Raw genomic sequence first — 25,169 nt, 5'->3', positions numbered from 1 at the left:
TAGAGTGTGATATTTTCTCTTCTATTCTAGTTCACTTTTTAAAAAATGCTGGTCTTGGCTGGGTGTAGTGGCTCACACCTGTAATTTCAGCACTTTGGGAGGCCAAGGAGGATGACTTGAGGTCAGGAATTCGAGGCCAGCCTGGGCAACATGGTGAAACCCCATCTCTACTAGAAATATAAAAATTAGCCAGGCGTGGTGGTGTGCGCCTGTAATCCCAGCTACTTGGGAGGCTGAGGCAAGAGAATCACTTGAACCCGGGAGGTGCAGGTTGCAGTGAGCCGAGATTACATCACTGCACTCCAGCCTGGGCAACAGAGTGACACCCTGTCTCAAAAAATAAAATAAAATAAAGTAAAAAATAAAAAATAAAAAATAAAAAATGATGGTCTTAAAACCTGGTCACTTAAAAAAAAAAAGAAAGAAGAAAAAATGCTGGTCTCCTGCTACAGACCTGACCTTCCAGAGCAGGGCCTGGAGCCCCCAACTCAGAACGGGGCTTACTGTTTCCTGGAGTGAGTAAAAGGGACCAGTGTTCCCAACAATGCTGCGGGCAGGGTTGATCCAAGGTGAGCTGGCAGGGCTCTGTGGGACCGCCACTCTGTGCCTGGCTCCACTTACTCTGCCTCAAAGCTCCCTGCCGTGAGCCTGAGGCCCCCCCTGGGGCTGGCCTGAGTCTGGGATTCCCAGCAGGGCTTGGTTTCCGAGACAGGAACTTTCTTAGGAGGAAAAGGAAGGGCCACACATTTGATGGGCAGGCAGATGGGAATTCCAGGAAGAACTGGCCCCTGTCCAGCAGGGGCAGAGCTGGGCTTGGAGCAGGAACAGAGGCTGGCTGACCCTGGTGTGCGGCCGTCATGCTGGCCAGCAGGGCTGGGGACAGAGCAGACAGAGGCTTGCAGTGGAGGCCTGGACTGGAAGCTTCAGCAGGGATCCTACTGGCCAGAGACGCTGTGGTTCCCCAGCTTGGAATCTGAGGTCCATTTGTCCTGGTCCAGCTTCCTCCCACCTGCTCCAGCCACAACTCGCTGTGCCCACATGCCTGAATGGTCAACTTGTTTTATAACTCCAGGCCTTTACTCAGAGAGCTTGATCCTCCAGAAGTGCCCGTTCTAGGGTCCTGGCCACCTGCTGAACACGTAGGTAGCCCAAGCTTTTCCTCCAGGGCTTACCCCACTGAAATTTCTTTTTTTTTCTTTTTTCTTTTTTTTTTTTGAGACAGAGTCTCACTCTGTCACCTAGTCTGAAGTGCAGTGGTACGATCTCAGCTCACTACAACCTCCACCTCCCTGGTTCAAGGGATTCTCCTGCCTCAGCCTCCCGAGTAGCTGGGACTACAGGTGCCTACCACCATGCCTGGCTAATTTTTGTATTTTCAGTAGACACGGGGTTTCACCATGTTGGCCAGGCTGGTCTCGAACTCCTGACCTCAAGTGATCCACCCGCCTCAGCCTCCCAAAGTGCTGGGATTACAGGCGTGAGTCACCGCGCCCGACTGACCCCACTAAGATTTGCAAGCATCCTGAAAATACCAGGTTTCCCAGTGGCTTCCCTAATGGCAGGGGGCTGGCCTCGTTGCTCCTTGGGTCCCCAGGGCTTGGCCTGGCATAGGGCAATGAGGGGACCTGGGGTTCAGGAGGCTCTTCCTGCAGGGGTGAGGAGGCAGGAAGCCAGAGACCTGACTCACCGGGGCTGGCACCTCAAAGGTTGTGTGAGAGGGAAATCTAAGGTGCCAGGCAGGCAATGGCCCCTGAGCCTGCAGGCCCCGAGCTCCTGATGGCTCCAAGGGTGCATCCAGGCCTCTCGGAGGCAAGAGAACTGGACCGTGGGTGGGTGCAGAGGCAGTGGGGGTATCATTCGGGGCATCCCGGGGGCTCACTCACCCTGGGAGCCTGTCTCCTGGGACCAGACACATTTGGGAAACTCAACCAAGCTCTTTACATGGTAGGAGCTGCCCTCCCACGGGAACGACTCCTGAATACCCACAAATGCCCCCACGTTGGCATGACACAAAGGAGGGGAAGGGCCCAGTGACCCCACAGGAACGCTGCCCTCTGCCAAAAGCAAAATTAGTGGGCTCTGCCGGGGCTAAGGAGGTGGTGGGGGGGGCACCAGCTGCTGCTTCCCCTCCCCCGACGGCAGCAGACACTGCTATTTACAGAAGGGCAGCTGTGACTGTCACTCAGGCCCAAGGCGCTGGAGCCCTGGGCCTCTGTCCCTGCCCTCTGGGTGACCCTGGGTAAGCCCCACCCCACCCGTCACTGGGCCTCGGTCTCCCTTTCTGACAAGGAGTGGAGTCGGGCTTAGGGTCTAGGATTTCTCCCAGGAAATTAAAGGCAGGGGCCTGGGCAGGAAAAAAGCCCTAGGGAAGTGGAGGGGTGTTAGGACCTGGGGAAAAAGCTCTTCAGAGAGTAGCTGTGTCCCCAGGACGTCACTTCTCCAGGGCCCATGTCGCTCATGGGCACTGAGCTTTGGGGAGCCCATACCCTTGCACCTCCAGGCACCCAGATTCCCCCAGCAGACTGAGAGATGGAGAGAGAGCCAAGAAGCTGTGGGTGACTCAGAGAGCACCCAGGGACAGAGTGGGCCCTGATGCAGGAGGTGGGTGGGGGCCCCCGGTGGTCCCCGGGGTTGCTGTCCGCTGCTGCACCAGCAAAGCCTCCCCCTGCCCCAACTTCCCAGTGCCCAAGGACCTCCACTTCCACGTTCCTTTCATTCTTGGGACCACCAGGGTGGCGGGTATCATTAGACCAGTTTTTGGTTTTTTTTTTTTGAGACAGAGTTTCGCTCTTGTTGCCCAGGCTGGAGTGCAATGGCATGATCTTAGCTCACTGCAACCTCCGCCTCCCGGGTTCAAGTGACTCTCCTGCCTCAGCCTCCCAAGTAGCTGGGATTACAGGCATGTAATCCTATATTTTTAGTAGAGATGGGGTTTCTCCATGTTGGTCAGGCTGGTCACGAACTCCCGACCTCAGGTGATCTGCCTGCCTCGGCCTCCCAAAGGGCTGGGATTACAGGTGTGAGCCACCGTGCTCGGCTCCCAGTTGTTTTGTTTTCTTTTGTTTTTTTTGAGATAGGGTCTCACTCTGTTGCCTAGCTTGGAGGGCAGTGGTGTGGTCTTGGCTCACTGCAACCTCTGCCTCTTGGGTTCAGGCGATGCTCCTGCCTCAGCCTCCCAAGTAGCTTGGACTACAGGTGCGTGCCACCATGCCCCACCATGTTAGCCAAGCTCTGGCACCTGCCATCTGGGTGACGTTGGGCAGGCCACACTCCCTCTCTGAACATCTGTCTGCGCTCTCTTCTGTAATCTGGGGACCATGTGCTCACCTTGCCGGGGTGGGGTACCTAGATGATGACAGCATCTCTGTACAGATGCCCACCAGGCTGGGGTCTGGACACACTGTGGGCTCTCAGAGGCTGGGCACTATTGTTACACTATTCCCACTCTCCAAAGCAGGGGGGCCACCTTGGAGAAGATGTGACACTACTGCCAAGGACCTGACGGCCAGCCCTTAAGAGGGGAAGGGTCAGTGCACGCCAGTGAGCAACAATGTTGGTGACAGCTAGAAAGAAGCCTGGCATCTCCCTGGCCAGAAAAGGACCCCCTGGACAGGCGCTGGGCTGGAGCCTGGCAGCTGAGCTGGGGAAGAGTAGAGCCCCATGGAGTCAGACACAGACCTCCCAGGGAGCCCTCTGTGAATGTGCTCGGTCACTCCTGCCCGCATCCCTGCAGGCCTCGGCTCTGGGAGGTGCCAGGCACCCTCGGGCTGCATGAGAGGAGGGCAGGTAGCCGGTCTCTTGAACAACATCAAGAATGGTGCCCTGGGCCGGGCACAGTGGCTCATGCTTATAATCCCAGCACTTTGGGAGGCCAAGGTGGGGGAGGATCTCTTGAGCTCAGAACTTCCAGACCAGTTGAGCAACATAGATCCTGTCTTTAAGAAAAATAAAAAAATATATTAGCTGGGAGTGGTGGTGTGTGTGGTCCCAGCTACGCGGGATGCTAACAGAGGACTGCTTGAGCCTGGGAGGTGGAGGCTGCAGTGAGCCATGATTGCACCACTGTATTCCAGCCTGGGTGACAGCCCCATCTCGAAACAAAAAAGAAAGAAAGGCCGGACATGGTGGCTCAGGCCTGTAATCCCAACACCTTGGGAGGCTGAGGCAAGCAGATCACTTGAGGTCAGGAGTTCGAGACCAGACTGGCCAACATGGGAAAACCCTGTCTCTACTAAAAATACAAAAATTAGCCGGGCATCGTGGCGGGTGCCTGTAAATCCCAGCTACTCTGGAGGCTGAGGCAGGAGAATCCCTTGAGTCCGGGAGGCAGAGTTTGCAGTGAGCCGAGATTGTACCACTGCACTCCAGCCTGGGCGACAGAGGGACAGATGGACACACACACACACACAAACACACACACAGAAAAAGAAGAAAGAAAAGAAAAAACCAGTGCCCCAGAACCCTTTGGTGTAGCCAGAGGGCCCTTCCTGGCAAAGGAAGAACCAGGGTTGAAGGGGTGACTTGTCCAAGAGGCATGACAGGCCCACCTCCCAGGGTCCTGGCACCAAATACTCCACCCTGTCATCCAGATTAGACCACATGGTCCCCAAAGACAGTGTCCCTGGCACCCTCAGCTGCTGCCCAGGTGCCCCCTCTGGTCCCCCCAGGAGGTGGAAGTTATGGGGTAACTCACCTTGGGCGGCACGAAGAACTCCAGGCGGAAGCGTTCCTCGGCCACAGCCCTGCGCAGGAGCAGGCGGCACTTCTGCCACTGCGCCGAGCCCCCGGAGCCCGCGGCCGCGTCGTCGGCCACCATGAAGCGCAGGGCCCCCTCGCGCTGAATGTCCACCAGCTCCACCTTGGCCGCCAGCGTCCGCGACAGCCTCAGGCGCCGCGTCCACTTGTCGCGGGGCTCAGCCGAGGGCTCGGCGGCGCGCGGGGAAGCTCCTGCGTCGGGCTCGGGCGAGGAGCGCCGGTGCCACATGTCGCGCACGCCGTCCACCACGCACAGGCTCATGTTGCGCAGCGAGAAGCCCTTGCGGACGCGGGCCTTCGTGGCAGCATGCGTGGACACGTCCTCCGAGCTCCGCGAGTGGCCGTAGGGCGCTGCCTTGAGTGCAGAGGTGTCCGCGGGCTCCGGCTCCATGGCCTCCGCGCGCACGGCCGCGCCCCGAGTCGTCGGTCCGGCCACCAGCACGCGGCGCACCTCCTCCCCGAAGACGTCCAGAAAGTTGGCGGCGAAATGGCGGGAGAAGGAGGCGCCAGCGTCGGGAGTGTCGTAGGCTGGGTTGTCCCGCAGGAAGCGGCAGAACTTGTGCGCAAAGTCCACGGCGGCCGCCTGCGCGTGCAGCTCGCAGAACTGCCGCCAGTCCGGGACCGGGACCGGGACCGGGACCGGGGCGGCTGTGGCGGGGCCGGGGGCGGCACCATTCATGGCTTCCGTCCCATTGCAGCCACCTGCGGCTGCGGGTGAGAAGAGCGCGCAGTTACTTTCAGGCCTGTGACCAGTGTGCCCACCTGTCCCCTCCTTCCAGCTCCCCTAGGACTCTCTGGGGCTGTATGTGTGTACACGCACACGTGTGTGTTGTGGGATTACAGCAGGCAGCCCTTCCAAGCAGCATGGATGCGTGTAACAGAAAGACAACTGGGGCAGGGGGCGGTGGCTCACGCCTGTAATCCCAGCACTTTGGGAGGCCGAGGTGGGCGGATCATCGAGAACAGCCTGGCCAACATGGTGAAACCCCGTCTCTACTAAAAATACAAATATTAGCCGGCTAGCCGGGTGTGGTGGTGCACGCTGTAACCCCAGCCATCGAAAGGCTGAGGCAGGAGATTGCTTGAGCCCAAGAGGCGGAGGCTGTAGTAAAAATACAAAAATTAGCCGGGCGTGGTCGCACAGGCCTGTAGTCCTAGCCACTCCGGAGGCTGAGGCAGGAAAATCACTTGAAACCATGAAGCAGAAGTTGCAGTGAGCCGAGATTGCGCCACTGCACTCCCGCCTAGGCGACAGAGTGAGACTGCAAAAAAAAAAAAAAAAGAGAAAGACAACTGGGGAAGCAGGAGGTGGTGTCTGCAGAAGGGGCAGCCCTGCATTCATTCTCTCCCCAAACAGTAGTCTCAGGGAACCTCGGGGTCATTCCTGGGGCTAGCAGAAGAGGCTGGGATGACCTCTTCTGAGGTCCCCCAAAGCCGGGTAGAAACGAAGAAGTCACATGGAATCCTGCTGGCTGGACCTTTGAAATATACCTAGGACTCAGCTCCTTCCTCCCGGTCCAGGCTGCTGTCCTGGGATTCACATAACTATTTTTCCTGCATGCAGCATTCCAGCAGCTGCTTCCTGGTCTCCAGGATCCTGATCTCACTTCCTCTAAAGTCTGTTCTCCTCCCAGGAGCCCAGTCATTTCCAAAACTCAAGACTCCTGTGTGTGGTGGCGCATGCCTGTAATCCCAGCACTTTGGGAGGCCAAGGCAGGTGGATCACGAGGTCAAGAGATTGAGACCATTCTGGCCAACAGGATGAAACCTCGTCTCTACTAAAAATACAAAAATTAGCTGGGTGTGGTGGCGCATGCCTGTAGTCCCAGCTGCCTGAGAGGTTGAGGCACAAGAATTGCTTGAACCCAGGAGGCGGAGGTTGCAGTGAGCTGAGATCCCACCACTGCTCTCCAGTCTAGGTGACAGAGCCAGATTCTATCTCAAAAAAAAAAGAAAAAAAAAGAAAAAAGGCCGGGCGCGGTGGCTCATGCCTGTAATCCCAGCACTTTGGGAGGCCGAGGCGGGCGGATCCCGAGGTCAGGAGATCAAGACCATCCTGGCTAACACGGTGAAACCCCGTCTCTACAGAAAATACAAAAAGTTAGCCAGGTGTGGTTGCGGGCGCCTGTAGTCTCAGCTACTCGGGAGGCTGAAGCAGGAGAATGGCATGAACCTGGGAGGCGGAGCTTGCAGTGAGCCGAGATCGTGCCACCGCACTCCAGCCTGGGCAACGGAGCAAGACTCCGTCTAAAAAAAAAAAAAAAAAGAAGAAGAAAAAAAGAAAACGTAATAACAAAACAATTGTCTTGGCCAGGCACATTGGCTTACACACTGGCCTGTAATTCCAGCACTTTGGGAGGCCGAGGTGAGCAGACTACTTGAGCTCAGGAGCTCAAGACTAGCCTGGGCAACATGGCAAAACCCTATCTTTACAAAAAACATACAAAAAATTAGCTGGGCATGGTGGCGCACACCTGTAATCCCAGCTACTCAGGAGAATCACCTGAGTCTGGGAGGTTGAGGCCACCATGAGTTGTGATGGTGCCACTGTACTCCAGCCTGGGGACAGAGCGAGACCCTGTCTCAAAAAAATAAACAAAAAAAAGTTGATCTGGCCGGGCGCGGTGGCTCAAGCCTGTAATCCCAGCACTTTGGGAGGCCGAGATGGGCGGATCACGAGGTCAGGAGATCGAGACCATCCTGGCTAACACGGTGAAACCCCGTCTCTACTAAAAAATACAAAAAACTAGCCGGGCGAGGTGGCGGGCGCCTGTAGTCCCAGCTACTCGGGAGGCTGAGGCAGGAGAATGGCGCAAACCCGGGAGGCGGAGCTTGCAGTGAGCTGAGATCCAGCCACTGCACTCCAGCCTGGGCGACAGAGCCAGACTCCGTCTCAAAAAAAAAAAAAAAAGTTGATCTGAATGTGGTGGCATGCCTGTAGTCCTAGCTACTCGGGAGGATTACCTTAGCCTGGGAGGTTGAGGCTACAGTGAGCGGTGATGGCACCACTGTACTTCAGCCTGGGCAACAGAGCAAGACTCTGTCTCAAAAACAAGAACAACAAAACCCAATCTGGATGTGGCGGCATGCCTACAGTTCTAGATACTAAGGAGACTGAGGTGGGAGAATCGCTTGAGCCCAGGAGTTGGAGGCTGGAGTGAGCTATGATCGTGACACTGCACTCCAGCTGGTGATAGAGACTCTGACTCAAAAACAAAACAAAACAAAAACAAAAACCCAAAACCAAAACACAAGACAGATCAAGTCCCTCCTCTGCACAAAATCCTGCAGTGGTTCCTACTACAGTCAGAGTAAAAGCCGAGGCCGGGCGCAGTGGCTCAGGCCTGTAATCCCAGCACTTTGGGAGGCGGAGACGGGTGGATCACGAGGTCAGGTGATCGAGGCCATCCTGGCTAACATGGTGAAACTCCGTCTCTACTAAAAATACAAAAATTAGCCGGGCGCGGTGGCGGGCGCCTCTAGTCCCAGCTACACCGGAGGCTGAGGCAGGAGAATGGCGTGAACCCGGGAGGCGGAGCTTGCAGTGAGTGGAGATCACGCCACTGCGCTCCAGCCTGGGCGACACAGCCAGACTCCGTCTCAAAACAAACAAACAAACAAACAAAAACAACAAAACAGAGTAAAAGCCAAAGCCCGAGGCCCTATCCACAGCCCCTAGGGCCTGACATAATCTGCCTCCGTTTATCCTTCTGGACATACCTCCTGCCACTCTTCCCTGGCTGCACCTGCCTCCTCGCCCTCCCAGAACCATAGCAGCCAAATTCCTACCTCAGGACCTTTGCACATGCCTGGAGTGCTCTTACCTCCACATTCCCTCACCTCCTTTGGGTTTCTGCGCAACCATAGGCTTGGCCGATAGCCTTCCCTGACCACTCTTGAGAATGACAAATCCCTCTCATGACAATACTCCCTCTGATGCATTCCATGCACTCTGCCTATTTTCACCATTATCCTTACTGCTGGCTGACATGGCATAGATTTAGTTGCTTGGTCGTGTGTTCCCCTCCACCCCCTTCCCCCGAGAATGCCAGTTTCACAAGGCAGGGATTTTGCCAGACCTAGAAGCGGCTGTGTCCTCAGTGCTGGGCATATGGCAGGCGCTTGGGAAACACTGACCAGAATGAACAAATGAATGTATTCGGCGCACCAGGCATGTCACAGCTGTCACCGCCTAAGCCCTCACATGGGGCCTGACGACAAACAGCTTGTTAGTGACAAGACAGGTCCAGGGTGCTTGCCCAGGTCTGCAGTGACTCCAGGACTTGAGGGGTCTCCTCCTACTGTGGATCAAATATGGTAGTTCCCTCTTGTCCAAGGGGTGTATGTCCCAACACCCCTAGCAGATGCTTGAAACTGGCTAATACTGAACCTCTGTACACTGTATTTGTGTGTGTGTGTATGTGTGTGTGTTTAGAGACGGGATCTCACTCTACTGATGAGGCTGGTCTTGAACTCCTGGGTTCAAGCAATCCTCTGGCCTTGGCCTCCCAAAGTGCCGAAATTACAGGCATGAGCCACTTGCACCTGGCCCACTACGTTTTTTTGGATCTAATAACCCAGATAGCTCCTAAGTGGTGAGCGGGTCATATCCAAAGCGCGGATATGCCGGACAAAGGGATAATTCACATCCCAGGCAGAACAGCGGGATGGCTTGAGATTTCATCCTGCTACTAAGAATGGCCTGCAATTTACATTTTTATTTGTATGTTTACTTCCGGGATTTTCTATTTAATATTTTCAGACCTCTGTTGACCATGGGCATCTGAAAGCAAAGCTGTGGATAAGAACCAAGGTTTTTTTTTTTTTGTTTTTTTTTTTTTTTTTTTTTTTTTTTGAGACAGAGTCTCGCAGTGTCTCCCAGGCTGGAGTGCAGTGGCAAGATCATAGTTCACTGCAGCCTCCAACTCCTGGGCTCAAGTGATCCTCCCACCTCAGCCTTCCGAGTAGCTCAGACTACAGGCAAGAGCTGCCATGCCTGGCTAAAGGGACCAAGTTTTTGAACTGACATTGAAGACCCTGCTTCTTTCCATCACAATGGCTTGCACGCTTCTACTTACATTCCCATGTTCTGGAATCTGGTTTCCCCCAGAATTCCCATTCAAATCTGATTTTGAAGATGCCCCAATCCAGGAATCCCAGTGGTCTCCTCACCCCAGCTTCATCCTCTTATTCCCAGGCCCCTCTGTCCTTCACAGCTCTGGATGGCTAAACTGTGTGGCTTGGACCCAGCCCATCACCTGGGGGCCTTGCCATCGCCCCTGGGGGCGCAGGTCCAACCTGCTGTGTGCATACAGCCCCCATCCAAGCCAGGGGGAAAATTCCCAATAGTGATGAAGTGGGGTGATGTAGTGCCCTGGGGAGTCCCTGTCTGAGGAGCCAGCCCAGTATTGGGGGACAAGCGCCCACCCTTCCGAGGAACTGAGTTATAGGTTCATGCCCTCGCCTGTCCTCCCAAGATCCCCACAGTTCCCGGAATGCCCCTCCCTCGCAGCTCCTGGGATCACCATCTCATCTCTCCTCTGGGATCCAAACCCTGTAATTAAATGCCAGGTAAAAATAGCTGCCCCACTTCTGTGAGATCATCTGTGAGGCCTCTGGGCCATAGGGCACCGTGGGAATTCCCTCTCTCCTTGGGGCAACCTCGCCATCAATCTGCAGTCAATAACCACGGGACAGCCCCAGGGACAGAACAGGGCTCCCGGTTGAGCCTGCTTAGCTTCAAGGACGGGTTTCCAAACCAGTGGTCTCCTAGGAGACTCCTGCCTTGGTACTGGGGAGGGGAGTGGGGAGTTTGGAAGGTTTCCTTCAAGAGGTGGTTATTGCGTTGGGCTTCATGAGTGCAAATAAAATAAAGAGGGTGCTGGGGGCCTGAACAATGAGTTGGGGGCAGGGCTTATCAGGATATTGGCGGTTGGGTAGTGGTGGTGCTGTTTAGAGTTCATGAAGGTGGGGGGAGGATGGGGACTGAGGCCCCCACGAGCTTTGCTCATGCCTGACCTTTCCCCTGCCCCCTCCTTTCTTCCCCTAACTCCTACTCACCCTTCAATAATTAATCCAGAAGCCACTTCTTCCAGGAAGCCTTCCCTGACACCTCTCCTTTCTCCCCAACCCAGGCCAGCACAAGTGTCTCCTCTGAGCTCCCACGGTCTCCTCCTGTCTGTCTTGCATGGTGCCAGTTGTAGGGTACTCCAAGTGTCTGTCCTCATGACTGTCTCCCCATCTGACACAGAAAGTGCGCAGGGCAAAAGGGAGACCTGAGTCATAGTCCAGGCTCCTGGAACTTGCTTCTTCCCTGAGGGGTGGAGATGGGAACACACCTGCCACCACCACCACCACCACCACCACCACCATGGTCTCCAGGGAAGGTGATGAGCCCAGGCCCAGGCCTTGACCTGCAGGGGTGGCATTTCCTGGGGTGCGGGTGGGGCCACAGCTGCACCCATGAAACCCTGTCCCTGAGCTCCAAGCCCAACCATTTATCCAGTATGCTAGTGCCCCTGACGGTGGCCACCTCTCTCCCGGTACCATTAGGACCCCCCGGGGGCTCAGAGCCAGTGACTTGGCAGCCTAGGAAGGGTAGGTGTGGGGTCCCTGAGTGACATGATTATGCCCCCACATGGGGGCAGGCAGGAAGTCAGCCCCAGTGCCGAGTCCTCAGACATCAATCCCTGTTGCCCCCAGCTCGTCCTGCTGGCTGGAGGAACTCTTGGTAGGGAGAAGGCACGGAGATGTGGGACAGGACCCTGGGGGAGGCTCTCGCAGGTGCGTCTCAGGTAGCCCTTACTGGAGTGGGAGTGGAACTTAGAGAGGAATCTTCCAAGGACATGGCAGGTGTGGCCAGGTCCTAGGCATGGACTGGCCTGGGAGGCTGGGACTGCCCTGACCTCCCCTACCTAACCCCGCAAGCCAGCCAGGAGCCTGTAGGCCTGATGCTGGGCACAGCAGTCCTCAGTAGGACCAGCCCTGGATACACAGATGAAGCAGGTTGAGCAGCTAGAGGTATAAGTCTCCAAACAGCAGTGCCAGCAGGGAGGCTCCCACCTGGCTTCAGATGGAGAGAGGGAGGCCCCGACATGGTTCTCTGCAGAGGGGAGGCTGCAAGCCACAGGGAAGGGGGCCTGGCTGTGGCAGGGTCAGGAGTGTGCTGTCCCCACCCACCTTTGGGACCAGAACTGGGGAGGAGACCATGTGTAGGGAGCTTGGCTGACCTGGGCTCAAGGTGTGACCCCGCGGGGGCTCTCCGAGTGAGTGACACTGACCACACTCCCAACCTCCGAGCCCACTCTCCTCACTTTCTGACCACTCGGTGGCAAGATGGGACAGGAGGTGGTGTCTGCAATGTTGTAACCCATGTGCAGTCATGGGCAGGGCGGGAGCTCCCCCAGCCTCCGGGTGTTGCCAAGGTTGGTGTTTCAAGCCCTCTCTAGGGACTTTGCTCTTCCGACTATTCAACATCTCCCCTGCCTTTAGATCGTGCAAAACCCTCTCTTCTGGCCGGGTGCGGTGGCTCACGCCTGCAATCCTAGCACTTTGGGAGGCCAAGGCGGGTAGATCACTTGAGCTCAGGGGTTGAAGAGCAGCCTGGGCAACATGGTGAAACCCCGTCTCTACTAAACATACAAAAATTAGCCAGGCGTGGTGGCGCACGCCTGTAGTCCCAGGTACTTGGGGGACTGAGGCAGGAGGTTTGCTTTAAACCAGTAAGTTGAGGCTGCAGTGAGCCGAGATTGTACCACTGCACTCCAGCCTGGGCAACAGAGTGAGACCCTGTCTCAAAAAACCGAACCAAAACAAAACCTTCTCTTCTCCCAGGAAACCTTCCCTATACTGCTCTGCCTCTCTGATCTCCAAGACCCTGTGGTCTCTAACTCTCTCGGTGGTCAGCTCTCCTCCTATGGTCCCAGGGTGTCAGAACAGACCAGTTGAGTTGGCGCCGGGCAGTGCTGGACTGGGTTCTGGGAGATTTGGACTCTATCCTGGGCCAGGTTCTGTGTCTCTCGATGCCTCTGCTTCCCTATCAGTAACATGGGGCTGCTGGAGCTGTGTGTGGCCTCTATGGGCTCCTGATTCTGATGCAGAAGTGATGGCCTTGGACATCGAAGACTGGGCTGTCATTCCATTGGGACCAGGGACAAGTAGGGGGCTGCCTCTCCCCCTCCCAGGCTGCTTCTCTGAGGACTGGCGTTGGAGACAAAGGAAGCCCACCCACGACCCCCTACGGTGCTGGCCCTCCTGGGAGCATTGGGCGGGTAGACCACCCTCCCCCAATCCATTACACCCCCCCACCTCCGGTTTTTCTAGGCTCAGTTGGGCTGTCTGCCTTCTCCTGAAAAAATGTTTTTCGTTACCATCTCGGATGGGATGGGGGCTTCAGAGGGGTTTTTGGTGGGGAGGATGGAGGGAGGAGGGCAGGGGAAGACTAATGGAGTCCCTGCTCATCGCCTTTCCAAGCCACAGTCTCTCCTAACCCCAACACCAGCAACCCAGACAAGAGACCCCAGCCCCCAGCTCAGCTAGACAGTCAGTCCAGGCGGCATGGGGGAGGGGCGGCAGCTTTCCGGCGGTAAAAATAGCGCTGACAATTGGAGGACAAAAAAAAAGGCCGGTCTTCAGCCCCCGCCCGCTCAGCAGTTCCAGACCCCAAGGCCGGGTCATTTCTTAAAATATTGATGAGTCGGACTCACCGCCCCCGCTAATGGGCCCGCGACCAATCGATGCGCGGCGCAGTGGGCGGTGGCCCTGGGGGCGGGGAGAGGCAGGAGCCCCGCCCACGTCCAGCTGGCGCCCCCACCCCCTCCCCAGCACCATCCCAGCCACAGGAGGCCAGGAGGCCCAGGAAGAGGAGGGATGGTCAGTGGTCCCACAGGTCAAACTAGCTATGCAGCACCCCCAAAAGCTGCGCCCCACTGGCAAGAGATCCCCCTTCCTCCTGCACCCTCACTTAGCTCCGTCCTCAGAGCGGCAGTCAGAGAATCAAGTGCATGAAGGGGGAGAGGGTCAGAACTAAGGGTCCTCTCCTACATCCTGGGGTGGGCAGTGCCACCCATCCCCCAATGAACCATTCACGATGGGGAAACAGGCTTTGTTTTGTTTTGTTTTTTGAGACAAAGTCTCATTCTGTGGCCCAGGCTGGGGAGAAGTGGCGCAATCATAGCTCACTGCAGCCTCGAACTCCTGGGGCCAAGCAATTCTCCTGCCTCAGCCTCCCAAGTAGCTGGGATTACAGGCACATGACGCCATGGCCAGGTAATTTTTTTTTTTTTTTTGAGACCGAGTCTCGCTCTGTTGCCCAGGCTGGAGTGCAATGGCGTGATCTTGGCTCACTGCAACCTCCGCCTCCTGGGTTCAAGCGATTCTCCTGCCTCAGCTTCCTGAGTAGCTGGGACTACAGGTGCAACCCATCAAGCCCGGCTAATTTTTGTATTTTTAGTAGAGACAGGGTTTCATCATGTTGGCCAGGCTGGTCTCGAACTTCCGACTTCAGGTGATCTGCCCGCCTCAGTTTCCCAAACTGCTGGGACTGTGAGCCAGTGCACCCCTCACTCTGCTCACCTCCACCATCCTCAGAAAAGCTGCCCAGCCATGCCTTCTCATGTCCACTACCCTTAGGGGTCCTCAGGACCTTAGCAGCACGGGCCTGGCCCACTCAGCCTTGCTCTGGACAACAGAGGCTTTCAATCCTGCTGCTCCTCGAGCGCCCTCCTGGCCTCAGCAGGGCAGTCCCTTCCACCCCTCCAGCCTCCTCTCTGCAGCCCTCCCTGGGCAGGACACAGACACTCTTTGGGCAGGCCATCCCTCTGGCCTGGAGTGACTCCCACCCGCTGACTAGGTATGAATGTCTCTCTTCCCTGCAGATTCAGGAACAGAGCACACAGCTCAGTCTGTTTCACCGCTGAATACGTGGGCGTTGGTTTTCAAGCCCATTTTACTCCTCGCCTCCCCAGAGACCGCATCCCACAAGGTAGGCTCTGAACCAGGGCCAGATGTGCCGGAATTCCGCCAGATGTGGCTGGAATTCCCCAACCTTCCCCTCCCAGAATACCTGCGTTCACTCCACCACCCTGGCAGAAGGTAAAGTAGGCATGGTTTCTGGTCTTAACACCCTTGAACTTGCTATGACCTCACTGCATGATGGGTGGGTGGGGGCCTTCTGGCTGGTGATGGGGCCAGGTGTGGATTCAGAGCCCTTGGGACTTGTATGCCTCTGTATGGGTGAGTAGGTACTAAGTGGTCTTGGCTGTTCTGAGCATTAGTTTCCCTAGCTGCTCTTCCGTGCAGATAACTTTCTAGTCCAAGGCCCACCCTGAGCAGCATCGCTTGGAGGCAGCTATTACAACAGCTCTGCACCCAGGACAACCCCAGGCCTCTCATGGCACGCTCAGCCTTTGCCACCGCCATGGGAGGGTGGGAGCCCTTCTGCTGAGCCCCCCGGTTTTTGCAGACATCCCAAGCTTGACAAGCCCTGCTGGCGCCGGGGCCTGCAGACCCTCAGTCCCAGGGGTTCCCACAGTTGCATTTGACAGTTGCTCCCCAGCAAAGGGAGCCCCACTGCCTGGGCATCTCCCTATGACCACCTCTGGTCACTTGATGTGCTGGGACAGTGTTAAAAGTCTGAGATCCGGAGCCAGATTGTCTGGGTTTGAATCCCAGCTGCCCTGCTGCCCAGCAGGACCCCTTGGACTCTGGAGCCTCAGTTTCCCCATCTGTTAAGATGGAGGTGACAGCAGTGCCAACCTTAAGAGGCTGTCATGAAGATTAAAAAAGCTATTAGTTTAAAAATCACAGCTCTGTTCATTCCCTTTTTCTCTAACTGCTCACGGCAGACGGTTGCAGAGGTACCCACTGTCCCAACACATAAACCCAGGCTCCAGTGCGGCCAAGGTCAGCATTCTAGAACCCACATTTCAGTGGGCCATGCCCCTGTTAAAACCCTTCTCCCCTCACATCTTCCCTGGAAGAAAGAGTTGTTTCTCCATTGTAGAGATGAAGAAATGGGATTCTGGGGAGGGAGGTGACTACCCTCAATGCACTGGCCACCACACCATGGTGAGCTCCCACTGTGTGTCAGACGCCAGGTGGGAGGGTCCAGGGCCGCAGAATGGGCAAGAGGGGAGGCCGGGTGCAGTGGCTCACGCCTGTAATCCCAGCACTTTGGGAGGCCGAGGAGGGCGGATCACTTGAGGTCAGGAGTTTGAGAACAGCCTGGCCAACACGGTGAAACTGCATCTCTACTAAAAATACAAAAATTAGTCAGGCGTGGTGGTGCACACCTGTAACCCCAGCGACTCAGAAGCCTGAGGCATGAGAATTGCTTGAACCCCAGAGGTGGAGGTTGCAGTGAGCCGAGATTGCACGCCTCTGCACTCCAGCCTGGTCAACAGAGCAAGACTGTCTCAAAAAAAAAAAAAAAAAAAAAAAAAAAAAAAAAAGAGGGGTATGGAGCCAAGTTCCAGGTTGGTCCCTTTCTGAGCCCTGTTTCTGGGGAACTCCCCTTCCAAGGGCACAGTGGGAAGACCGAGTCCCTGTTTCCGGAAAGGAAATGACCACCGTTAGGGGATGGGGCACTCTGAGTGGCCGGGTTGGGGGGCCAGGGGCATCCACAGCTGGGTTCTGCAGGAAGTGGGGGTCAGGACAACAAGCTAGGCCAGGGCTTGGGGATTCAAGAGGCAGACTCAGCCTCCTTCAGGAGCACCCAGTGCTGGACAGTTCCTGGATGGGCTCTGCAGGTGGAGGGCAGGCTGGGCTGGTTCCACCTGCACTGGCCCTGGTTACTTCCAACCCACCCTGCCTTTCTGGGGTTGCAGAGCAGAGGTCCCCCCCATCTCCAGCCTTGGCCTGAGACACTCAGTCCCTTCCACTCCCCCAGCGTCATAAGCCTCACATGGGCCCTGGCCCAGCCCCCTAAACCTGCAGGATACCCCCTTAGTACCTCCCCCAATTCATCCCACCCAGCTGCCTTCTGGCTTTTCCAGGACACACATACCAGTGCCTCCTGAGACCTCTAGTGGCACCCCTAAGATCTGAGCATCCCCAAATTCTGGGGACTACCGGTGCTAATAAAGCTTCCCCGGGCCTTTCTCTGAGCTCAACTCCCAGCCTGGCTGATCTCCAGGTACCTCAAACTCACCACCTCCAAGTTCGAATACATCCTCTTCCTCCAACTCCTGCTTGTCCTCTGCATAGAGCCTCAGCACCCAGCCAGGCACTGCCTACTTCCCCTGTTCTGCCCCAATAGCAGGTAAGCCCCCCAGCCCACAGAGGCCTCGGGAACACCCCCTGATCCTGTCCCCACCTCCACCCTTGCCCCCTGCCCCTCCACCACACCACATGGCTGTAGCCTGTCTCTTCCACCAGACCGTGAGCTCCTGGCTGGCTGTCCTCCCCACCCCCTAGGTGGGCCGGAAGTATGTGGAGAATGGGGCCCAAACCCTGCTTCACCCAGAGGAACCAAAAGATGCTGCACACCCACACAGCGATGCCTTGCCTTGCTCTGCCCAGACAGGTGTGGGCTGTGACCTCGTGTTGAGGGGTCACACCTGCTATCCCCCTAGACAGAGCATAGCCATAAAACGGCACCCAGCCAGGTGAGCCGGAAAGAGAAACCTCTCCAGGCCCCAGGCTCTGACCAGTCCCCTGACCTCACTTGGACAGTAAGAATGAGCGCAGGCCTCAAGACTGGACCTTAGCCCCAGGAAGACAGCAGCCAGGAGGCCTGAAGCCCCTAAACCCCCCATTCCTTGCAACCCAGGCTGGGTAGACAGGGCAAGAAGTGCCAGGCTCTTGTCAGAGAGGAGTGGTTGGGAGGCCTGACTTGTTGACTGCGGGACTTTGGGCCAGTCACTTCCCCTCCCTGTGCGGGGATAATAATAGCACTAAACCCACAGGGTTGTTGTAAAGATGACACGAACAGCGACCCTGATGCCCTTAGCTTGGCACGAGTAAGTTTGAAACCAAAAGCTCAGCCCTGGGAGGCCCAGGATCACTTGGGTGGAGATCCCACTTCCAAGACCCCCAAGGGAAGCCCACCCCTGGGTATTTGTACAGAAGTCCTCCCTAGGAGATCCATGCTAAGTAGGGAAGAGGCATTTAGACACTTTAGACAGATTTTTCACAACAAGGGTAAAAAGAAAAGCATGTGCATTAACCCTTGATTACCTAGAAGCATTAAACCAAGCAGCATCAGAAGCCGGCCTGGCACGGGGTGGGGCTGTTCTCAGATGCTGGTAGGACAGACCTCTAAGGAAGCGGTTGGTGGGAAACTGTCTCTGAGACCCCCCAAAACGCCCTGATCCACACTAGCTTAAAAGCAGTGCCACCACCGCCACCGCCAGACCTCTCCCAAAGTTCCTGGAGCTGAAAAGTTCTAGGTCACTCTCCCAGCCTCTTCCTGCGTGGAGCCGGGAGGTCAGAAGGGAAGAGGATGGGAGAGTTCAAGGTGGGACAGAGTAGGGTGCTTCGGCTCAAGAGGCAGTCGAAGCCTCTTGGGGAAACCACACTCCCTGCCCCCAGTCCTCCCAGAGGAGCTCCGGGGACCTGCCTCTGGGACGCACCTCCTGCCGAGAGTTGCCGGTCCGTAACCAGGAGGCAGGCAGCACCATCCCATTTTACAGGGTAGGTGATGTTGGCTCGAGGGCATTGGTAGGGCTCCACCCAGGTCTGACAGCCTAACCTGAGGCTCTCCCTTGCACCAGCTGGAAGTGCACGTAGATCCTGGCTTATTGCTGTTCAGGGTCTCGGCTGAGGCTGCCCAGTTTGCCTTGCATGGCTTCAGAGAAGCCCCAGTCACTGCAGACTTCCCTCCCTGAAGGCCCCCACTTCGGGGCTGCAGGGGGCCGGGAAGCGTCCCTGCCTCTGCCCGGCCTCAGCCCGCTGGGCTGGCGCGGTTCCGGTCGGCGCTGCCCGCAGGTTCATCAATGGCAGAGGCCCAAGGGCCTGAATGGAGGGCACGAACCCGCCCCTTCTTAAAGGAGCCGACCTCTTGGGCACCCTCCACGATCCTCCCCGCAATCGGGGGCTCCGGGGAGCTCCCCGGGTGGGCGGGTCGAGAAAGGGGTGCCTGGGCCAAAGGGAGGGCGTGTCTGCCCGGAGACTGTGGCCTGGAGGAGGTTCTTCCCGATCCCACCCCGTGGCCCTCACCCTCATTCTAGGTTGACGCCCCCTCCCAGCGCTCCCAGCGTAGGGAAGAAACCTGGGCGCCCCCTCCCCCAACCAGAGACCCCCTCCTCTAAGGGCCCGGCTCCTCTCGCCCTACCACTCGACCGGGGCCCTAGCAGGGGGCGGGGGCGCAGCTGGTCCAGAGGCGGCTCGGCCCCTCCAGCGGCTCCCCGCCCAGCCCGGGATGGGGATCCGAGAGCCGATCCCAGCCGGGGGCGCGTCCCCTCCCTCGCGCGCCCTCCTCCCTCCCACCCGCGCACACAAAGACGACACGCGCGGACCGAGGCGTGTGCGGCCGCTCTCCGCGGGGCAGCGGTGCTCACACAGCGCACGTCCCAGGGGACAGACAGGGGTCCCGGGGAAAGGACCAGGGAGCGAGGAACTGGGCACAAGGAGGCCATACCTACAGGCGCGCAGCTGCGGCCGAGCGGGCTGGGGCGCCGGCTGAGCGCTGCCCGTACCGCGGCCGGGCTCCCCGGGCCCGGTGGCTCATGGCCCGCGGCGGACTGGGCTCCCTCCGGGAGGGAGCTGGCGACGGTGGCGGCTGCTCCCTCCCTGGTTCACCGTCTCTAAGGCTCGTGCGCTCCTCGCAGTCCCGGCGCGTTCCCCGCGCGGCTCTCCGGCAGCCGAGCTCCGCGCGCTCCGAGCCCAGCCCCGCGCGGCGCGCCCCCCCGCCCGCAAGGCGCGCGCCTCCCGGCCCCGCCCCCGCCGCGAACCCCGCCCCCGCCCCCGCCGCGAGCCCCGCCCCGCCCGCCCCCTCACGCCTTCTGGCTCGGTCCCCTCCAGCCCCTCCTTGCGCGGCTCAGGCCCCGCCCCCTCCACGCCCCCAGCCCTCCGCGGAGCCGGAGCTGCGCCGACTGCTGGTGCTTGCTCGCTCCCCGCAGCTGCGTTGCCGAGACTGCCCGGCCCTGGGGCCAGGAGAGAGGGGTTAGGAGCCGGCTCCGAGTCGCCCCATCTGGACTGGGGTCTTCTTTTCGCAGAGCCGGTCCCAGGCCAGGCACGGGACTCCCCCTCCTCCTCGCGGAAGCGACCTCTCGAGCCCGGGGTGGTGGTAGCCCCGGGAGTGCGGCTCGTGGGGCCGGGGGAGTGTCCTGCGTGGCGGCTGTATGGGGCGCGGAAGCCCTCGAAGCGCCCCTCGGTGACGGGTGCTTCGCGGGAGCCGCCGCTGTGGCCAGACCCTCCGCAGCGGGGACAATGGGAGCCTGGAGGAGGCCTGGATGTCGCAGCGGGGGAAGTCGACGTCTGGTTCTCGTAAATCCCGAGGGCGCCACCACGCCCCCTCCTTCCAGCCCTCCGGTGCGGGAAATCGCCCCCGGGACACAGCGCGGGACGGCCCCCAGAGCGCTGTGCCCCCACCACCCAGCCTTCGCTGTGATGGGGGCCTGATGCCACCCGGAGAGGTGTCAGAGATCATAGAGGGGCGATGAGGGGCCACAGCCCTGGCACCTTGCTCACCCCTTCCTGGCTCCAGAACTCGCCTGCGTTAGGGCAGAGACCAGTCGGGCTAAGGAAACAGTCCCGCTGGGCTTTGCGGGGCACTTGTGGCCTGACCCCTGGTGCTGAGGGGTCAGGTGGCCAGACCGCTGGTGGGGGCTCTGGGAGGCTTCCTGAAAGAGGTGCAGGGGGCTCAGCAGGACTGGAAGAGGTCCGAGAGGGGAGGGAGGGCTTCAGTGGGGGCAGAGGTGTGGAAAGGGCCCCTCAGAGATGAGAGTAATCTTGCTGCTGGAGATAGCAGTGGGGGACCCCTGGGTGTCTTCTCCCCTCATCTCCCTCCCTGTCCCCTGCCCCCACCTCTGGCGGTTCTGCCCTGGTCTCTTTGCCAGCTGGAGCTGCCTCCGTCTGTCACCCTCCCGGGCCCAAACTGACCTCTGACCTTTCCCAGAGCCATTTCCCATCTCTAATTTTTCAGGAGGCTGGACAGACAAGGATTTTTATCCCCTTCTTAGGGATGGAAAGGTGGGGCTTCCAGAGGTGAAGGTGAAGGGGACAGAGCCCTCACCTGCTGCCCAAAACCCCGGTGCTGCCCTCCACGGGGGCATGGAAGCCAGGCAGGCCCCTTCCCTGCCCCACATCTTGGCTCTGTTCCCTCTGCAGGACCAGGCCAGCAGACACTTTAATGAAAGCTTCGGCAGTGGGCCAGCCCTCGATTGGAGTTGCACACAGGCCTGGAGGCCTGGCTGGGAACCAGGACACCTATGAATGAGGCTGGGAAGGGGGAGGAGGGGGTGCCGGAGAGCAGGAGAGAGGGAGGCTCCATACATGGCCTGGTTTCGATCTCCACCCTCCCGGGAGAGGGGAAAGCCTGACCCGCGGTGGACTAACCTGGTTCAGAGTAGTGGGCTGAACTCCACTGCTGGGATGACAGTGGCCAGAGAGCGTCCTGAGATGGGAAGCCATGGGCAGGACAATAGCTTGGATCCATCCCCAGGGAGGAGGAAGTGGGGAGAGGCCGGCGGCAGAGCGCCTCGGACCCACAAGGAGGAACTGATGGAGATGTGGAAGTAGCTGTGGGGGTGGAGGGGGTGTGGTTGGCCAAGAGCAGCTGTCACCTCGCTGGGGATAGGAATGAGGGTCAGGGAGGAAAGGACCCATCCTGGGTCCCTGAGGGCAGGAGGCTCTGGGGGCTTGGAAGTCCTGATGGGGGAGATGAGGGGTGCTGGGACCCCAAAGAAAGGCCCCTGGATACACACGCTTTAGACTGGTCAGAACTAAAATGGAGACAGAGGTAGCCCAGGGGACCCTGGCCTGGTGGGCTGCAGTGGGGGACCTGGGTTTGCCACCAGTCTCATGGGCCACCTGGACAATGGGTTAATGCACCCACTCCAGACCCAGAGAATGCATTCCTCCATCTGGGGCTGGGCTGGAGGTGAGGTGGCCCAGAGCCTGTGGCTCAGGGGGGCTCCAATGCAAGGCTGGTGCTCAGGGGGATTGGCGGGCACGTGCTCTGCAGCCCCTGGCAGGCGAGGGCCCATGGGAAAGGGGAGCACAGAAAGGGAAGCAGAGATTCCCCAGGAACTGACGTGGACCAAGACACGTCATACACCCAGCCACAGCCTGAAAGGTGGTTTTTTTTTTTTTTTTTTTTTTTTTTGAGACGGAGTCTCACTCTGTCACTCAGGCTGGAGTGCACTGGCGTGATCTCGGCTCACTGCAACCTCCGCCTCCCGGGTTCAAACAATTCTCCTGCCTCACCCTCCTGAGTAGCTGGGATTACAGGCATGTGCCACCATGCCCGCCCAGCTAAGTTTTGTATTTTTAGTAGAGATGGGGTTTCACCATGTTGGTCGGGCTGGTTATGAACTCTTGACCTCAAGTGATCCACCTGCCTCGGCCTCCCAAAGTGCTCGGATTACAGGTGTAAGCGACTGTGCCTGGCCCCGGGTGGTTTTTGAATAAAGGAATGGGTTTCCCTTTTTGATGGTGCTGCTTGTCCGCTCAAAAGCACTCGGCGGACACTCGATCTGGGTTTCAGCAGAGCTCTGAATGTGCTCATGGAATTCCTGGAGATGAGAAGAGGTGGAGGAATGTTCTGTGTGCCCAGCTGTGAGGCCAGCCCCAGCTCCCAGGGGTGGCACTGCAGGCATCCCCACCAGCCTCCTGTCCCTCCAGTGTCCCAGAGCACAGGGCACCAGGGTGGCTGCAACCGTGGTTTATTTCAAATGTGCAAAGCTAAATGTGCAACTACAAATCTAACTTAGGAAGGCCTGCCAGTGGCCCTGAGAGGTGGCCGTGCTAGGGTGGTCCACAGCCAGTTCTGATTGGCTAGGACATGCTTGGACCCCTCAGACCAGCCCATGAGTCTGAAGAGACTGAGGCTCGGGGGCTCATTAGAGACTCTTCCTTACCTAGAAACCAGAATATCCTGCTAAAGAAGAAAGCAGAAATCACGTGGGTCTGGGGGCAGGGAGGGGGTAATAGAAACTGTTCCACTGACTGGGGCTCTCTCTCGGGGTGCAGTGGGGGAGGGGCCAGACTCTGTCAAACCTCATATAGTCTGCGGGGTGGGGCTGGTGGCAAAGGCAGGCTGGGGGTACTGGACTCAAAGCCTGCTGTCCTGGAAGGAAGTGCCTTCCACCTCTTATGGGGCATGGGGAGATCCTAGGGGAGCCCAAGAGGATCGCAGTGCAGACAGGTCCAAGCTGGATTAACCACAGCTGGAATTGGTGGTCACCCAATCAGCCTCGCAGCTGAGGGACCTCTGCCACCAGGGCTAGAGGTCAGGCTGTGGGCAGAGCCCTAGCCTGAGGTGGGGGCTGAGAGGGTCTCTGCGGCTTAGCCTGGTCGGGCATTGGGGGCTGGCTCTCTGGACCTAGCGGGCCTGATGTGACCGAGACATTCTTTCAAGGGGACCCGAGGGGACCTGGGGCCTCTGGCAGCTGCTGGACAGCGGATAAGAACAGTTTCCATGAGGGATTCTTCGGGGAAGACTAAGTGATTAGATGCACTGAGCAGTCAGAGGTGGAGGTGCAGCTGTCACTGTCACGGGGCAGGTGCCGGGGTGTCACTGCCACAAGTCACCAGCTGCCGCCCCGTTGTCATTCTCGTGGAACTTGTGCAGGTGGTCGGCGAACCTGGGGGACATGGGAAGGTTTATTGAGGCCGAGTGTGTGTGTTGGGGAAGGGGGATGTGTATCGTGTGATGGGGTGGGGCTGGGGGGTAGTGGGCACTGGGAGTGGGGGTAGGGGGAGGGCCAGAATGGGGGCTGTGATGGAGGGCTAAGGAGTGGGGGACATGAGGCAGGAACTCAGGGGTGTTGCAGGGGGTTCTGGGAGCTGGTTGTGGGGCTGAGGGGGGGCCCAGGTGGGGGTCCTCACTTCTTGGCACAGAAGGTGGCACAGTCCCTCTCCACGCTCTCGCTCCATGCCAACTTGTAGAGCACCTGGCCAGATGGAAACACGGTGAGCTGCCCGTTCACCTCAAGGCCACCCCTGCAGCCCACCCATGGCCCCTGGGCCTGGCCTGGGACATAAAGGTTCTCGAGCCCCAGGCTCCGGGGCGGGTGGGCCTTAGACATGCTCCTGCACCTGCTGTTTCTGCAGATGGTCAGATGGGCCCAGACACAGAGGCACCTCCCCGAATATTGTGGGACAACCCCTGGAAGGGCCAGGACCCACCGGGCCCTGGGGTCAGAGCTGGAGCCCAGGTTAGCCCTGTAGGGGCCATCTTGACTGTGCTGGGGACAGGAGTCCCCAAGACTGGATCCTTCCAGAGACACAGCCTTCCACCCCTCTTCTCCCCCAACTTGGCAGACATGGAGGCCCTTATCTGCTCACTAGAACACCCCTCTGCAGCTGAGGACGTTAGTTCAAGACGCCCCTTCCCTGTGCAGCCTTCATGACTGTTCCTTGGTGGAGTTCATTAGACCTGCTCCCTTCCCACTCCATCCCTTCTTCCTACGAAGCCCCTCCAGGACCAGTCCCAGATGCGATCAGCCAGGCGTCTTTCACGGAGCGGCCCGGCTGGTGCCCTGGCCAGAGGTCCCAGTGGGGTGGGTCCTTCTCGTCCCTGGGGTGGGCCAAGGCTCTTGAAGGGGAGAGGCGTGGCCTCCAGCTGGGGATGCAGCTTGGGGTAGGTCAAGGGGCCAGGCCACCGTTACAGGCCCGTGCTGCCCTGGAGGTCAGGGGTAGGGGTGGTGAAGGTGCCCCTGGCCTGCCCGTGTGCACACTCACCAGGAAGACCAGGCAGTGCAGGAACAGTGTGTAGAAGAAGCCGATGGTGCGCGCCATCTTGTTGGAGAGAACCAGACGCCCCTGGGAGCAAGGAAAGGGTGAGTGGGGATGGGGCTGGCCTCACCCCCCGCTGCAGGGCTACCTGGGCTTCACAGAAAGGGCCCTAGGGTGGCAAGGGGAAGGAAGGGGCAAGAAGCTGGGTCTCCCATTCTACCATTATGGGTGAGAGACAAGGGCTGCTGTAATTCATTTTTTTTTTTTTTTTTTGAGACGGAGTCTTGCTCTGTTGCCCAGGTTGGAATGCAGTGGTACGATCTTGGCTCACTGCAACCTCTGCCTCCTGGGTTCAAGCGCTTCTCCTGCCTCAGCCTCCTGAGTAGCTGGGATTACAGGCATGTGCCACTATGCCCAGTTAATTTTTGTATTTTTACTAGAGATGGGGTTGCACCATGTTGGCCAGGCTGGTCTCAAACTCCAGACCTCAGGTGATCCGCCCACCTCGGCCTTCCAAAGTGCTGAGATTACAGGCGTGAGCCGCCGTGCCCGGCAACTGGAATTCTTTAAAAAAA

At 58.3% G+C, this 25,169-nt stretch overlaps 2 protein-coding genes across 23 annotated transcripts in view; both read right to left on the bottom strand.

Annotated features, from left to right (window-relative positions):
• Positions 1 to 21,404, bottom strand: part of SH2B2 (SH2B adaptor protein 2) — a 38,142-nt gene extending 16,738 nt beyond the window's left edge. For 2 of the 18 annotated variants that reach the window (XM_028845622.2, XM_028845624.2), the window contains exons 1-3: positions 19,334 to 19,572; positions 10,816 to 10,996; positions 4,694 to 5,463 (exon numbers count right to left, since the gene is read on the bottom strand). In XM_028845622.2, the coding sequence (XP_028701455.2) occupies positions 4,694 to 5,434 (741 nt within the window). In that variant the 5' untranslated portion in view covers positions 5,435 to 5,463; positions 10,816 to 10,996; positions 19,334 to 19,572. Of the gene's footprint in view, positions 1 to 4,693; positions 5,988 to 6,967; positions 7,361 to 10,815; positions 12,072 to 16,892; positions 17,130 to 17,554; positions 17,713 to 19,333; positions 19,573 to 21,252 lie in introns of those variants that run through there. The other 16 variants (XM_015134545.3, XM_077996502.1, XM_077996503.1 and 13 more) reach the window with 11 other exon arrangements.
• A 1,160-nt stretch (positions 21,405 to 22,564) lies between these two features.
• CUX1 (cut like homeobox 1) overlaps positions 22,565 to 25,169 on the bottom strand; it is a 472,306-nt gene continuing 469,701 nt past the window's right edge. For 4 of the 5 annotated variants that reach the window (XM_028844758.2, XM_077994468.1, XM_077994466.1 and 1 more), the window contains 3 exons: positions 24,601 to 24,681; positions 23,746 to 23,810; positions 22,565 to 23,501 (listed from right to left, as the gene is read on the bottom strand). In XM_028844758.2, the coding sequence (XP_028700591.1) occupies positions 23,432 to 23,501; positions 23,746 to 23,810; positions 24,601 to 24,681 (216 nt within the window). In that variant the 3' untranslated portion in view covers positions 22,565 to 23,431. 5 annotated transcript variants of the gene reach the window in all.

Source organism: Macaca mulatta, chromosome 3, assembly GCF_049350105.2.
Source record: "Macaca mulatta isolate MMU2019108-1 chromosome 3, T2T-MMU8v2.0, whole genome shotgun sequence".
NCBI lineage: Eukaryota > Metazoa > Chordata > Mammalia > Primates > Cercopithecidae > Macaca > Macaca mulatta.
The sequence above is the reverse complement of the archived record's forward strand: the minus strand, read 5'-3'. Positions and strand labels throughout refer to the sequence as shown.